Raw genomic sequence first — 15,600 nt, 5'->3', positions numbered from 1 at the left:
GCCCTCACATGTGCCTTACGCGACATGATTTATCTGAAAAAATATATACACACTTTTTCTGGAAAGAATATAACATGTTAGGGCTTGTAAACATTAAGTATGTTTTCTGTATTTATTAAAGACAAAGGACACACTTTTCAATTTCATAAATACATAAAAGACGATTTTTGTAATTTAAAATAAATAGAAACCAAAGGGCGTTGGGTCTAATGATACAAAAGTGTTGGATAAATTTTTGTCTTTCTTAATAGTGAGGGTTTAATCTTCATGATAAATAAATAGGTGTATTTTAGTAAAAGGGTTAAAAAATGTATGAGTTGTAGTTTACATTATATTTTTAAGGTGTAAGTTTATATTTTTTAGAATCAATAATAGGTGTTCGATCCCATAATAGTCATTTGATCTGATTTCCAAGATCTTTACATCAAGGTATAGTTAAACTTTATAATATAGTGACAAACACACGTTTTAACAACAAATATAAAATTCAATGACCCATCTTCACCGTCTTCACGGGGTTGATACCAACAGTAATTAGTTGATAAAAAGTCAAAAGTCACCAGTTCATGATCACCAATCATTTCATTAAAAATTCTTTTAAATCTTAATCACGTACCCCTTAATTATTGCATAATTATTTGGGAAAACCAGTTGATCCCATTTTAGATTGTTCACCATTATTAATTAACCTTTTTTTCTTGTTCAAGTAGCCATGTCCAGTGCATATTGCCAACCCCTAGAGAGAGAATCACACCTATAAAACATGACTTAATCTTAATCTTTCAATGACAATAATAAAGCTTTGTTCTTTTTAGCAAAAAGGTACAACCTTTGATCTATTCTCTCATGTGTTTCACGTGATTATGCAGATTCTATAATTGGTTTGGTTTTCATGATCTAATGTTTCTGTGTTTGTTTTATTATTTTCAGGGGTGTTTTTTGTGTGTTGGTTTGGTTTGATCATTTGTTGCACACCACCTGTTGTTAAGTTATCAAAGAGAGCATTTTCGGTCCAAACCACATGGCGATTTCGAGTTTCAGAGGGTTTTCGGAGTTTGTAGCAATGGAGGATCCTGCTTTTAGCTTCCAGTTTCCGGTCAACTCGTTCGATGATCATTTAAATGTATCATCAATGTCAGAAGCAAGGTTTGGAGATAACATGGATCTAATTCATGCTCATGGGAGTGTGTTTGAGTATTACAAACCTGTTATGGAACCCTCTCCAAGACCCGCAAAGCAGATCAAAACTAGCAGCTGGAATTCATCGATAAGCAGTGATCATGATCACTCCTTGATGAACCCGAATGTGTCGCGACAAGGTCCCCTTTTGACGGCAAAAGAAGAAATGACTGTTTCGTCCAAGATTAACGGTGGATTCACCTCTCATCTTCAGTTTGGCAACCAAAACAATCAAGGGTATCATGGTGGTGTTGATAGTGTTAAACATAACACGAAACAATCTCCAGCTCAAGATCATATCTTAGCTGAGAGAAAGAGGAGAGAGAAACTGAGCCAGAGGTTCATAGCTCTATCTGCTCTTGTCCCTGGCCTTAAAAAGGTAACACTTTTGTTCTTTTTTTCGAAAATATTTGTATTAGACTATTAGTTGCTATCATACGTAACGATGCGTACATCAGGTCCAAGTTACACTGCGTTTGCCCTTTGCTATTATGTGTATCGAATATGTTATAATTTGTATGATATCGTGATAACAGATGGATAAGGCTTCGGTTCTTGGAGATGCAATCAAGCACATGAAAACCCTCCAAGATAAAGTGAAGACACTTGAGGAGCAGATCAAGAAAAGACCCAACACAGAATCAGTGGTTTTTGTCAAAAGATACGATGTTTCAGCTGACATTGGTGAAACCACTTCTTCATCAGATGATGGTCCGATTCATGAACAACTTCCTGAAATAGAGGCAAGATTCGTCGGTAACAATGTTTTGATAAGAATTCACTGCGAGAAAAAGACGGGTGTTATTGAAAAGATTGTAACCGAGATAGAGAAGCTTCATCTATCTGTTAACAATAGTTCTTCCATGACCTTTGCCAATTACGCGCTTGATATGACTGTTATCGCCCAGGTAAAAAGATCACATTTTATACTAAAAGATTGTTAAATGTTAAAAAAAGTTGTGTTTAAGTTCATAATAATTGATGCCCATAAAATTATCTTTGCAGATGGATAAAGAATTCGCGATGCCAATGAAGGATCTCGTGAAGAATCTACGTTCGGCTCTCAAGCAATTTGTGTGATGATTTATATTACTTTCAATCTTTTTTTAAGTTCTGGTAACCAAGGGCCTGGGATTCTGCATCCTTTAGAACCAATTTTATGCCTTAAAAACTTTGTTTTGCCATGGGGTGCATTTTGCAAGAGGGTTTTTTCAAACTTTTTTCATGGTTGACTTGTTGACCATGGTAACTATCCTCTTGCTGTAAACTAGTAATCTCATGGGTACAAAGTGATAGGCTTTCTTATACAACTTTTTACCCTTTCAATTGATATTGAGAGGGTTTTGATGGTTTTTTAGGGTGGATGAACAGGCCTATGAGTCAGTCTTAAGTGTTTGGTGATGAGTGCTTTAGATGTCTCTTATTAATCTTTTTTCTTCTGTAATTTGTTTGTAAAATCTTGGTTTATGGTAATGCGATAACAAGTAGTTTTTTGTGCGATGGTTTATTATCATTTGTTATCTATTTATCTAACACAAGTCAATATATGTCGTATTTAGCACACCGTATCAGCCAAGAAATAAATAGACAAAGTGATTGTTGTTCAACCTGGCCCCTTTTGACCGATATAAGTTGTACATATTTCAACCCGATTCCGTTTTGGCCATGGTCAACTTTGCGTGTATTGACACCTATAGTAGACTATAATACGAAATTTGTCTTTTTAGAGTTCTGACATAAATTTGTATATTTAATGGTTTCATTTTCACTTGAATTGGTTGTAATGCAATGTAATTTACAAATGTTTAGTGTGAACAAGTTGGAATAGTTTATCTAGAGGTTTTTTTAATTGTCTAGACCTCTTGACCAATTGTTGTCATCACGTCACCTAACATAATTTTAAAATCTAATATAATAATTAATTAATCGTATGCTAGATTTAACTTTGATATTAGAACTTTTATAACATGAAAACGTGAATCATGATGACCTCGAATCAACAAATCCAAGGTGACTTCACAAATTTTAAAATATGACGTACAATTTCTTGTATATTTCTTTGGGTTTAAAGTTGATTTGGTTTAGAAATCGATATACCTACAAATGGTTAAAAAGACTAATAATGCATAGAAAATCCCCGAGTTTGGGGAATGGTATATAAAGTTTATGATATAAGAAAGATTTTATGTGGGCGTGGACCATGCCATTATTTTGTTCCGTCACACTCCTCCCGTTTTTGAACCATGCCATTATTTTGTCGCGTGCTGACGTGACGTCCACGTATCGCACAACGCCTTCTTTTCAAGCCCCACTCCGTATAGTCTAAATGTGTGACGTGTAAAAGAGAAAAAGATGTTTTGTTAGAACAATGACGATTGGTAGAGGAATTTAATAATGGTATCTGAGGATTTGTATCACATACATTAAAGAGTTATCTTTGGCTCGTTTATACAACTAGTGTTGAGAAACACCTGTTGTGATGGTTCTGTAATCGTATACGTAAATTATGTAAATCACGGGGACAAAAGTAATGTTATAATATCCACTTTTTATAACATTCGAATATAAGACGTGTTTAAAATTTTCAAAAATAAATTGCTTATACTTTAAAATCTAAATATGATAATATAGAAACTGAATGAATAGTGTTTTGAGATGGTGTTGTACTGTGATTGGCAATTTAGACGGTTCTCACATGTGTCAAGTGGTGGCATCTGATGGTTGAGACACATACGCATTTAGAGGCATGGCTTCCCATATTGCCCAACTCCTGATTCATGAAATTAATCACCCACCGCCACAATGATCCAAAACCCTAAGTTATATTCTTTGACAATCGCCAAAACCGAACAACATACGTCGCTAACCTAGAAGGTTAACCGGCTTAGGGTTAGAAGGGGTGCTAATGGTTCATTAGGGATGGAAGGGGGAGTGGTTCGACGCTAGGTTTTTGTGGCGAGACATGGTGGTTGATAGCGGCGGCTAGGGTTCCGACGCGCCGGCAACCCATCACTTATAATATACGTTTATAGGTTGATGATTATTTTGAAATTGAAATTGAAATTTGTTGATTGTTACGGTTACTGTTGTTGATAGCAGAAGCATACCACTACAATATCTATGTTTACAGGAAAAGTCGAATTCTACTTAATTGGTTGTAAGTTCAAATATGATTTATCATCAGAACCGATTGTGTTATATACTTATATCATTCAGCAGATGTATGTTCTCTTTTTAATTATTAGTTTTGTTTTTAAAGATAACAGGATTTGAACAGAAATGATGAGCAATGGCAACGTTTTGTGTTCTGCTTTGTTGGTGCTATTGCAACTTTTGATAAGAGTTATGATGAGGAGAGTGATTTTGTAGGATTAAAGGCATAATTAATATCTGTTAAAACAAAAATTAATATCTGTTAAAAAAAACGAATGAACAGTAATGCTTAGGGGTATTTAACATGTCCACCGCTTTCATTTTTTAATAGAAAGAGAAAGCAGCGATGGAAAGACAGAGACAGGTTAGAAAGAGAAGAAAGAGGCGTGGCGGTGAAGTTGGAACAAGCGGTTGGGGGTTCTATGCAGTTGGGGGTTCTAGGGTTAGGGGTAGTTGAAGACAACAGTGACGGTTAGGGGTTCTAGGGTTCCGGTGAGGTACCGGTGACTAATCGGTCGAAGGTTGGGGGTTCTAGGGTTCCGGTGGGGGTACTGGTGACTCAAATCGGTTGATTCTAGAGACGGAATGGGAGACTTGAAGGTGATCTTGAACAACAGCAACCTCAGAGACTTGATTCGGGTCCCTGCAATAATTCCGGTAAAAGCTTTTCGTCTGCGTGTCTCCATTTTGTGTTGATCGGCTCATATAGTAATGATTGGAACCATTGATTACAACTGGATTTTGCAGGGACATATTACCATGGCAGTTGCCCAGGAGAAATGCGAGAACATAGAAAGATCTCAACCTATGAATTTTCAAGAGAAGTACTATTGAGAGAAGTAAAACTCACGCTTATGATGAATGGAATCAGCTAACAACATTCAAAGTGTCCATATACATGTAAGTTCCTTTCAATCAGCAACATTTGATATAACAATTTGGTTTTGATTATTGGCATTCATGATATAACACAGGATTTGAAAGCACGTTGGATTTCATATCCAAAGTTGCTTTTGCAGCCCAATGCAAAAGGGACAAGTTAATTTCTCGATATGTAACTGCTTTTTCCTCAAAAATTATAGGTGGGTTGTGTAACCAGTCAAAACAGGTCTAGGTTAAAGAAAATGGCTGACTTTTCTGTAGGGTTGAAACGGGTCGGGTTGGTGTGTTGGACTAACAGGCAAACATTTTGATTTTCTTTTAACCTTATTCCTAATTAATGTTTTAACTACGATTACAAAAAAAAAAATACTATCTATAATAGTAATCTAAAATTGTTTCTAATGGAGTGTTTAGAAGGTATTATGCTTTTTGACTATAATAGTAGTCTAAACCGATAACTTTTTTATTAGATTTTGGATGAGTAGACAACCACTCTGAACTGAAGTTGGAGAGGATCAACATGTACTACGATGAGGCGAGCGGCGGAAGGTTTGTTTTACGCGTTGTGCTTATGGATCTGGAGCCTTGGACGATGGACGGTATCATGTCTTATGCGTATGATCAGATCTTCAAGCCTGATCACTTTATGTTTTGTCATTATGGTGCTGCTAACAATTGGCGAAATGACACCATACCGAGGGTGCTAAGTTGATTGATTCGGTTTTGGATTTTGTTAGGAAGGAGGCTGAGAACTATGATTGCTTACAAGGTATGTTTTCAATTTGCATTAGTTTTTGGTGGTAGTGTGTCTGGTACATTTGTTATGTACATCAATTTTAGATTTCTGTTAGAGTTGCTAATAATAGTTGCTTATGTTTTTGTATTGAAGACCATTTTAATGTATTTGAGTAGTTTTTCTACAAAGTAATTAACTATGTACTACAACTTTCACAATTTATACACTGTACCAATATGTTATGTGTTCATACTTTTTAATATACCGTGTATTACAAGGCTTTGTGAAACTTTACTGTATGTTCTAGACAACAGGCGTAGCCTAAAGTATAAGGGTGTACAGTGTGGAGTCGGCAAAGGGTTCGGCAAACGTGGTTGCCGCGCGGCAAACACCGCCGCCGGCCTTTTGCCGACGCGGTTTCTTTGGTCAGGCGGTGAGCAAATGCCGATCGGTGAGGAGGGAAGGGAAGGAGAGAGGGGGTAGTGTGGGGTGGGGTCCATTCCAATCTCAACCAATCACATCTTTTTTTTTTTTTTAAAGTTTACCACTTCACCAAGTGTCTAAACCATTGCCAACACTTTTCAACATAGTTTAAACACTTTTCACTTATTGACGTGGCACACTCTGATTGGTTGATTTTTTAGGTTGCCACTCTCAAGTGTTTAACCACTCCTTACACCCTAATAAGTGTAACAGCCAAAGTACACCTGCATCAAAGCCTTTCGATCCGCAATCATTAACTTTTGAGGAAAGAAAGGTCGACCCACTCCACCTCCAAGTACACCTGCATCGAAGCTAAACTAAAAGGCAAATAACCAAATACAACGCTCCTTGGGTACGTGTTAAACAATTATGCGACCGATAAATTTTGACCAATACAATACGAACTCCTACTAACAACAAACACTCCTCTGTTTTCCCAGATTCAAGTTACGACCCGTCAACAAAAGACAACTTTTTCGTTAAGGAATTTGTCGGATCGATGATCTTCCATGGTAAAATGTTGTTTGAAAAGGGTAAAACTGGTGGAACTGACTAATAATCATTTTAATGTTAAACTGGATGAATAAATCAGCAACAAACCCTCAAAAACACTTGAGCAGCCTCTGATGTACACACAGTTACAAGGGTACTTGTAGCAAAAACATAATAATCATTTGTTGTGTTCAATTCTATGTTATGTCGTGTTACTTTTTCACCTATTTAAAAAAAATGAGGATGTTTGAATATGCATTTTGTGACATAGTTACACATGCACAATGCCAAAAAGGTGGAAGGAAATTGATACAGGATGATTGGTTCAATAAGAAATCAAGCCAACCTTAACACAATCATGTAAGTTTGCACAATTGACAATTGTGGGGTTCCAAATCGTTTGCCAGACAAGAGTTGGAACATATTCTCTTCTATTTAATTTATGGTTCAATTTGTCTCTCTACCTACGTATCTGCGCGGCTTAAGAACATTGTGGTGTAAAAGTACATGGATACATAACGAAACGAATTGATAGGTGTTTGCCCCTGCCACGAGCACGGTGTTTGCTCCCACCGCGAGCACAGTGAATCCTAGCGCAACGCGCGGGTTTGATAGCACTAGTTAGTATGTACGTTGTAAAAATGAACAGTGAAAATTGGATCAATCGAAACCAACTATTATTCAGACGGGTTTAAATTAATAGGGTTTATTAAAATTCAAAGAAAACCATAAGGATTATTTTATAATTTTACTAATACTCTAAGGGAAGAGAAAGGTAAAATATATCACATAGAATTAAAGCTTGTACGTAGAGCTTGTGAAGATATACCAAAGAAAACAAGGATAGTGGATGTTACGTGACATCTACCAGTTGGTATATATAGTTGAATGATATCCATCCATTGGTCTAGGAGATTGAATAGTAATTTTATAAGATGAGTAAATTTTGATAATTAATATAGGGGTAATACGTGTTTGTGGACATGCACGTGACAATAATCAGGCTTAGAGAATGTGTGTCGCTTGTCTTTGAGACATGTGTTGTAGATGGATGCCCCGTCTAGTGAAATAATATGCTCATATTATTTGTTTGAACGACAAATGTTACTTCTATTCTATTCAACACCAACAATTATAACCCAATTATCTTCTCTAAGTGATATGTGTCTCTCTCGATTTTCAAGTCGGTTACTCACATTTAGCGAATACTATACTTATGTGACTTATTTGTTTTCCTTCAAATGAGGATATATACTTAGCGTTGACTGTGCCCACCTTATCACGATGAATAACAAGTTTTCACCGCTTGGCCATATTACATGTGTCCATGTATTAATAGTCTTGTCCTTACTTGGTGGATCCTCATTACACGTCTTAAAGTGGTACTTATTATAAAGTATAAACATTATAATATTTTCATTGTAGATCAATCTTTTTATTTTCTAAAAAAGTAGGTTATATGTTCATATTATTTTTTGTGGTTGATCGTATATCTTACGTTTTGTCAAACTAATAGAAAAAAGAGTAGATGGTGTGTGAGTGATAAATTTTTTTTTTGAACAACAACGATGCAATCTTTATTCAAGTACGTCAACCGTCAAAACGACACATAGCAAGATGCTATGCAGCCGCCGACCAAATCAAGTACAATATACAATAAATCGAGGAAACCAAACACAACTCAGTTAGACTGTGTGAGTGATAAATGATGTAAACAATCACAATCAAAATACGTTGTGTTTTTTCTTTTAAGTGACCGAGTCTTCACACCATCACATTCCTTTCATTTTCAATAATACAAATGATAATGATAAATTTAATTACCGCCTGCAATATCTTTGACAATCTCGAACAAAATCTTTTCGATTCACACCAAATAACTCAAAATCTCATAACACACGTTGCGAGTTTCTATTTTAGCTTAATATCTCCTTCAATAATGTTAAGAACTCCCATTTATTCGGATGTAAGACACGTGTATCTTAAATCAAGGACACATAAATTATGCGTAAACACAAATTATGCAAAGAAATGATTGCGTATACATAGCGGTCCTAATTAATTATTTCAAAGGGTCAGTTTTTCTGATTCTTGGGTTAATCAAGAATACACAAATTATGCGAAGACACAAATAATGCAAAGACATGGTTGCGTACACAGAGACGACCTAATAAATTATTTCAATGGGTCAGTTTTTTTTTTATTCTTGGGTGTGTATCTAGGGTGGAAACGAGCCGAGCGGCTCGCGAGCTACTCGAGATCGGCTCGATAAAAAGCTCGAACGAGCCGAGCCTTATCAAGTTCGAGCCCGAGCCTGAGCTTGAAATTAGGATCGATTAGATATCGAGCCCGAGCTCGAGCTTTGTATATGCAGCACGTTTAGGCTCGACAAGCCTTATCAAGCTTAGTATACTTAGGGTTTAAACTATGTATTACTTTTCGGATAATATAGAAGTTCTTTTTCAATTCAGTTCTCAAACTATCGAGTCGAACTACATATTACTTTTCGAATGATCTAGATGTTCTTTTTTAATTGAGTTCTCAAACTATCTAGTCGAGCTTGAGCCGAGCCTTGGCTCATTAACAGCTGTCGACGAGGCCCCCTGGATTGGGGCTTCTCGTCTTGGGATTCTTAACAGGCCCAGATATTGTTATCTCTTCTCGTTAAAGAGAACAAGAGAAAGGGTGGGAATAGAGCTAGTCATGTCTCTTGCAGAGACATTAAATGCCTGCAACCCAAGAGGGAGAAGGTCACCGGAACAAGTACGATGAATGAGCAGTCTTCAATTAATAATTAAGGCATCATGTCGATGGGGGTTTGGCACGTGTCTGAGTCTTCCCAAGGCGTCAGGATACCGTTAGATGGCATTGGGGTCTTCATCAAGGTGACAAGTCGTCTTCGTTATATAAGGCTAGCACAAGATCACTCGAGGTAAGCATTCTATTCCAGTTACATTCAATACACACTCGCACCACATTAACTCCGGACATTCTCCGGATCACATTTAAGACTGTCAGTCAAGAATTCACACCAAGGATATTCCGGCGACTATAATTCGTCGGAATAAACTCCATCTTCTCCGGCAAGCTTTCTTATTCTCACGCAGGAGCTTGGTCACGGATCCCCCCCCCCGGGGTCCTCCGTGACGAGGCTAATGATGTTTTGTTTTGTAGGTTGACAAGAGAAATCCATCATAGCATTGACGAGCCTCGCTGACCTCAAATCAGAGTTCAAGGACTCGACATTGGCGCCATCCGTGGGACCTCTGTCCACAGGGTTATCCCATTAAGAACCTACATGTTGTGAAGGATCTTTTCTTTCAAAAACAACATGACTACTCCGCCACCTCCTAACTCCCAGGTTAAGAAGGTGGTTCAGATCACCGATGAACTGGTAACCATCGAAGACATCACCAACGAGTTTGAAGTCGTTGACGGGTCCGTACCGTCGATAAAAAAGAGTGCTATCACACCAGACTTTGTGTCTAAGCACAAGGACGAACTACAAAAGCAGTTGGAAGATTTGGAAAATGAGAAAAACTCGAAAGTCTCCGGTCTAGACTTATCTTTGACACACCGCCAGATGAAGGCAACACTGTCCCTCACGACGGGAATGCCAACCCAGACCCGTTAGCAGCCTTTATGTCTGTCTTTAAGCAGATGACACCTGAGGAGAGGGCTGCACTAGTAAAAGGGAAGGTAGACGGCGTAGGAGATGGCATGAACATGAGTAGCCAAGGTGACAATGTGTTAGATAAACCATACATGCCTAAGGACCTAGCAGAGCTCTCGAAGTTTACTAAAAGGATTGTTGAGGCCCTTCTACCCCCCAAACTCAAGTCTCCAGTTAGCCTGGATAGATATGACGGAAAAAAAGATTCGGAGGACCATCTTCATGCCTTCAGAGGAGCTAGTTAGGCGGGAAGATGGTCCATGCCGACCTGGTGCCATATGTTCATACAAACGCTGACTGATAGTCTCCCGGTAAGGAGCATTGATAGCTATGAGGATCTGAGTGAGAAGTTCCTTAGAAATTTTAATCAGCAGAGGAAAGTGATAAAGAACCCCAACGAAATCATGCACATCCGCCAGAAGGATAATGAGCGGGTAGACCAATACATGGAGAGGTTCATCAAGGAAAGTATGAACATCAAGGGAGTCCCGAAGGTGATGAAGATAAGCAGCTTCATTAATGGGCTGAAGCACACCCAGTAGTGCGAAAAGTTGGGAGAGGTTCCCCGAGACCTTCGACGGGCTCATGGACAAGGTCAGAGCCTTTGTCAGGGGAAAAGATACCAGCAGCAAGGCTAAGGAAATAGACACCGCTCCTCGGAGAGCTAATCCAGCCCCAGGTCTCAGGAAAAGGTAATCTCTACCCTAAAAGATCTCGTTATTATAAAATGCAACATTACAGGTCAAGGCCCACTTATTCTCCCTACAAACCCAAAGGGAGAGGGCCTGCCCCTTATTATGAAAGCTTCACCCTTTGACTAAAATGCCGAGTGAGATATTGGATACTGAAAGGGTTAAAAACTCCTTCCCTAGACCCCCTCCCCTCAAACCAGAACTGAAAGCCTACTTGAATGAGTACTGTGAATTTCATAAGGGGGTTGGGCATAAGAAAGATAATTGTATGTACTTGAAAAGGGAGATCGAGTCAGTAGTTAAGACGAGAAAGTTATCCCATCTAATAAAAGAAATAAAAGAGGGGGGGGGCAGGAAGGGAAAGGACGCTAAGGGTGAGGAACCAGAAAAGGGGTATGTGGATATGATCAGAAGGATGGAAGAATATGATGCGACCCAAAGTGTTAAGGCCAGGGTGTTAGGGCCTCTAAACTGCATGAAAGCTCCCATACTCATGCCTCACCTAGAAGAGCATGTAGTCTAGAGACTCCCCCTCAGTATTTCAGCCACGATAGCGGGGCATAGGGTCGCCCGAATACATGTGTACGGGGGGGAGTGGGGTAGAGGTAATACACGAACATTGTTTCTTAAGGTTTGACAGAGATGTGCGGGACAGCCTGGAGGAGGACTCCATACCCTTGGTAGGTTTCAATAACAACATTTAACACCCTTTGGGGAAGATAAGACTCCCATTCACGGTGGGGGTAGGTGACAGGGTATGAACCATAGAGCTAACATTTACCGTGGTCAGAGCTCTATCAAAGTATAATGAGAATTTAGGGAGACCAGAAACTGGGGACCTTTAGGCACAGGCTTCTACTCCTCATGGCGCTTTAGTGTTTCAAACTCCTTGGGGCCGGGCCTGGGTAAAGTTTTTCTATGAAGTAGTGTCGTTAGTTTCATAAGAAGAAGTTGGAAAGAAGTCCCGGGAGGAAGGGATAGAAGAGTGGTCCTTAACGAAAGATTCCCGGAACAGACGGTAAGAGTGGGAAAACACTTGAGCGACAAATGCAAAAAACGCGCTCAAGGAGTTGCTGCTTTTTAACATAGATGATTTTGCGTTCCAACATGGGGACATGTGTGGGATCCCCTGAAGTTTGACGGAACAAAGGCTAAACACCCACAGCTGGGTGAGGCCTGTCAAGCAAAAGAAACGTAGTATGGGGCCTAACAAGAGAAGGGTAGCTTGTGAGGAAACCAGGAAGCTCCTCAGGGTCGGAATTAAGGAAGTCAGGTACCCCTCGTGGATTGCCAACCCGGTCAAGGTTAGCAAAAAAGATGGTGGATGGAGAATGTGCATAGATTACAAGGACCTGAACAAGGCTTGCCCTAAGGATTGTTACCCACTACCCAAAATAGACGTCCAGGTAGACTCTCTAGCCCGGTATCCTTTAAAGTGTTTCTTGGACACATATAAGGGCAATCATCAAATACAAATGTCCCTGGAGGACGAAGAAAATACGACATTTGTAATAGACGAAGGGACTTTCTATTACACTAAAATGCCCTTCAGACTCAAAATGCATGGGCGACTTATCAGAGGTTTATGAATGCGTTGTTCAAAGATCCATTGGGAAGCAACCTGGAGGTATACGTAGACGATATTGTCATCAACAGCCTCACCGAGGCTGCCATGTTGGAAGATATTGCAGAAACAATAAGAACCATGCTGGAGGTCAACATGAAGTTAAACCGGGGGAAGTGCTACTTCGGAGTGGAAGAGGGGAAGTTCTTGGGAGTGATAGTGACAAAAGAGCGGATTAGGGCAAACTCTGAAAAACACATGCAGTCATTGAAATGAGGTCCCCCCAGATCTCTCAAGGATGTCCAACAATTGAATGGCAGATTAATAGCACTTAATCGTTTTTTTTTATCAAAGGTGTCAGACAGAACACTACCTTTCATCAAGGTCTTAGAGGACTGTCTTTAAACAAACAAGTTCCGGTGGAGCCCCGAGGCTGAGGCAGCCTTTAAGGAAATGAAGGAGCTTATGTGTAATTTACCTACCCTGGCCACTCCCGTACATGGAGAGGATCTTCTGTTTTACCTGTCCGCGTCCAAGACAACTATCAGTGTTGTAATGTTAGTGGAAAGGCAAGGGAAACAAATACCCATATATTTCATTAGTCGGACACTCAAAGGACCGGAGGAACGATATTTGCCCTGGAGAAGCTAACGTTGTTACTGGTCTTTGTATTCAAGATGCATACTTGTTTGATATACATTCATCTCACGGGCAAACACATACTTGTTTTACTAGCAATCGGTCGTAAATACATGATTTTATTCATTTTATACATACAAATACTTAATTATATATTCACAATACTTGAGTTATACTTTATTACTTAGTCCCTACCTAATTCCATGTTAAATATTGAAGAAATACCTTAAAACACCTTAGAAACCAAACTGCAGGGACTAAAATTGTCAAAAACTGAAAGTTTATCTGGGGAACCACAGGCGACACGCGGAGCATTCCTGGTTCTCTTCCGTGACACTCCTGAGAAACCAATCTGCACCCAACTCTATTTATTCACGGGATTGGTCCATTTTTGCACTCCAACTCCCACCTAACTCTCTTTAAAACATCTTTAACTCTTAACCTAACTTCCCCACTATAAATACACCATCCCTAACCCTCATTTTCACTTTCCAAATACGTTATTCACTCTCAAATCCTCTCAAGAACACTAAAAAATTCTGATTTTCGGGCAAAAAGTTTCAAGACTTTTAAGTGAGTTCTAGCTCACTTCTTTACCTATTTCTTATTTGTTTCTTCTTCCATCTTACTTGGATAATCTCTAGAAAGGTTTTCACAAGTTTGCCATGGCAAAATAACGTTTAAATTCTTTTTTTGTTCATGTTCATATATCTTCTATTTCTTTCCTAAAACTTGGTTAAATCTTGTACCCACCAAGCTTATAACTTAGTCCATAGTTGTGGGTTTGTGTTGAGGTTGATTTCCATCAAGTTATGAGTTCAGAACTCTATACTTTAAGTTCATACGTGCTATTCAAGTGTTGAAAAGATTCACGATTCACCATCTTCCGTATGGTTGAACTTGTGTATTGCAAAAGTGTGAACTGTGGGAGCTTTGGCTTTCCAACCTAGTTCCACTACCTCACTTGGAAACCTTGTGTATGAACACTCAAGTAGCTTTCTAGCATCAAAGTAACATAACCCTGTCTAGCCTCCAACACTTAGTTAACTCTTTCCATGTTGTGGTGGTACACCCGTGTTAGGACTTACTTGGCTACTTGATAATGTATTAGTTAGTTACTTATTTCTTGTCATTTAGAACCCTCCGAATCATCCTTGTGATGATTTGTGTAGTGGTGAATCATACAATGAGGTTAATCCTCCATGCTTGACTTATATGACAATCTATGAAACTCATGGTAGACCTAGCTTAGGAATATTATTATAACTATATATATATACATTTATATATATATATATATATATGTATATATGAACTTGGCCGAATTTGTGATAATAATCGGTTTATGATTATTCGTCATAAACTTAGGCTATATTATCTACGATTCTAAGTCTCTTGTTGTTGATTCTAATGGGCAAACTAGGACCCGTGAAATCATATACAACTTAGTGTCAAAACGAGAACATAGACTAGATATACTTTTATGCATAACATACTTTTGTATTTAAATTCTAAATCCCGAATCTAACTACTCCATAAACGTCGTATGACCTTACCTTCGATTCCCCATTCTCAAACCACTCGTCACTCACGGATAATCGGAAAGCATCGCAAACTTGTGAGCATACTCGAACACCTTTTTATCTATTTTACACTTTGGGTGCATTATGTTTACTATTAAACCTACACAGTTACACTTAGACTTTATTCAAATGCACAAACGATCCAATACATGCATACATAGTTATACTTGATTCGTTATTTTGGGTTATTCTTTTTGTGATAAACTTGTTATTAACTTCGTACGAGTCTACCCTTCTTAACATGTATAGCGCTATAGGAGTAACGCACCGCCCGTATTCTTGAGGTCATGTTAAGTCTTTGAACGTTTGTGATAATCTTTGGGTTGACTTGAGTAATCACATGCCAGTTTTTCGTTAATCTTGATAACTCAGTTTGCACGTGGATTCGCTTATGTGACAACTCGTAATTCGAACCCACTTTGTGTAACGTATGTGAACGTTTTATGACTATATGAGCTTTGACGTCTTGAATGCTTTGATGTATTGAATGCTATTATGAATGTATGTATGTCGTGTGCAATGTG

General features: G+C 38.6%; 1 protein-coding gene and 1 long non-coding RNA gene across 8 annotated transcripts; both read left to right on the top strand.

The window, feature by feature from the left end:
- The first annotated feature begins 658 nt into the window (after window positions 1-658).
- Window positions 659-2,686, top strand: LOC110929639 (transcription factor bHLH18). The gene is made up of 4 exons (XM_022172805.2): window positions 659-822; window positions 931-1,558; window positions 1,716-2,087; window positions 2,185-2,686. Exons 2-4 carry the CDS (start codon window positions 1,022-1,024, stop codon window positions 2,257-2,259), a joined length of 984 nt encoding a protein of 327 aa, XP_022028497.1. The 5' UTR covers window positions 659-822; window positions 931-1,021; the 3' UTR covers window positions 2,260-2,686.
- Window positions 2,687-3,815: 1,129 nt separating this feature from the next.
- On the top strand, window positions 3,816-7,183 carry LOC110929640. 7 transcript variants are annotated; one of them, XR_004889578.1, is made up of 5 exons: window positions 3,826-4,336; window positions 4,439-4,989; window positions 5,080-5,232; window positions 5,307-5,414; window positions 5,685-6,200. It is a non-coding gene; the product is annotated as an uncharacterized LOC110929640 (long non-coding RNA). The 7 variants fall into 7 exon arrangements; XR_002587307.2 differs by lacking the exon at window positions 5,307-5,414 and adding exons at window positions 6,595-6,785; window positions 6,874-7,183 and having other exon boundaries at window positions 3,827-4,989; window positions 5,685-5,983; XR_002587311.2 differs by having other exon boundaries at window positions 3,816-4,989.
- Window positions 7,184-15,600: the final 8,417 nt, after the last annotated feature.

The sequence above is a fragment of the Helianthus annuus genome, chromosome 3 (assembly GCF_002127325.2).
Source record: "Helianthus annuus cultivar XRQ/B chromosome 3, HanXRQr2.0-SUNRISE, whole genome shotgun sequence".
In the NCBI taxonomy this organism is placed as follows: domain Eukaryota; kingdom Viridiplantae; phylum Streptophyta; class Magnoliopsida; order Asterales; family Asteraceae; genus Helianthus; species Helianthus annuus.
This window is presented reverse-complemented; position numbering and strand designations above follow the sequence as displayed.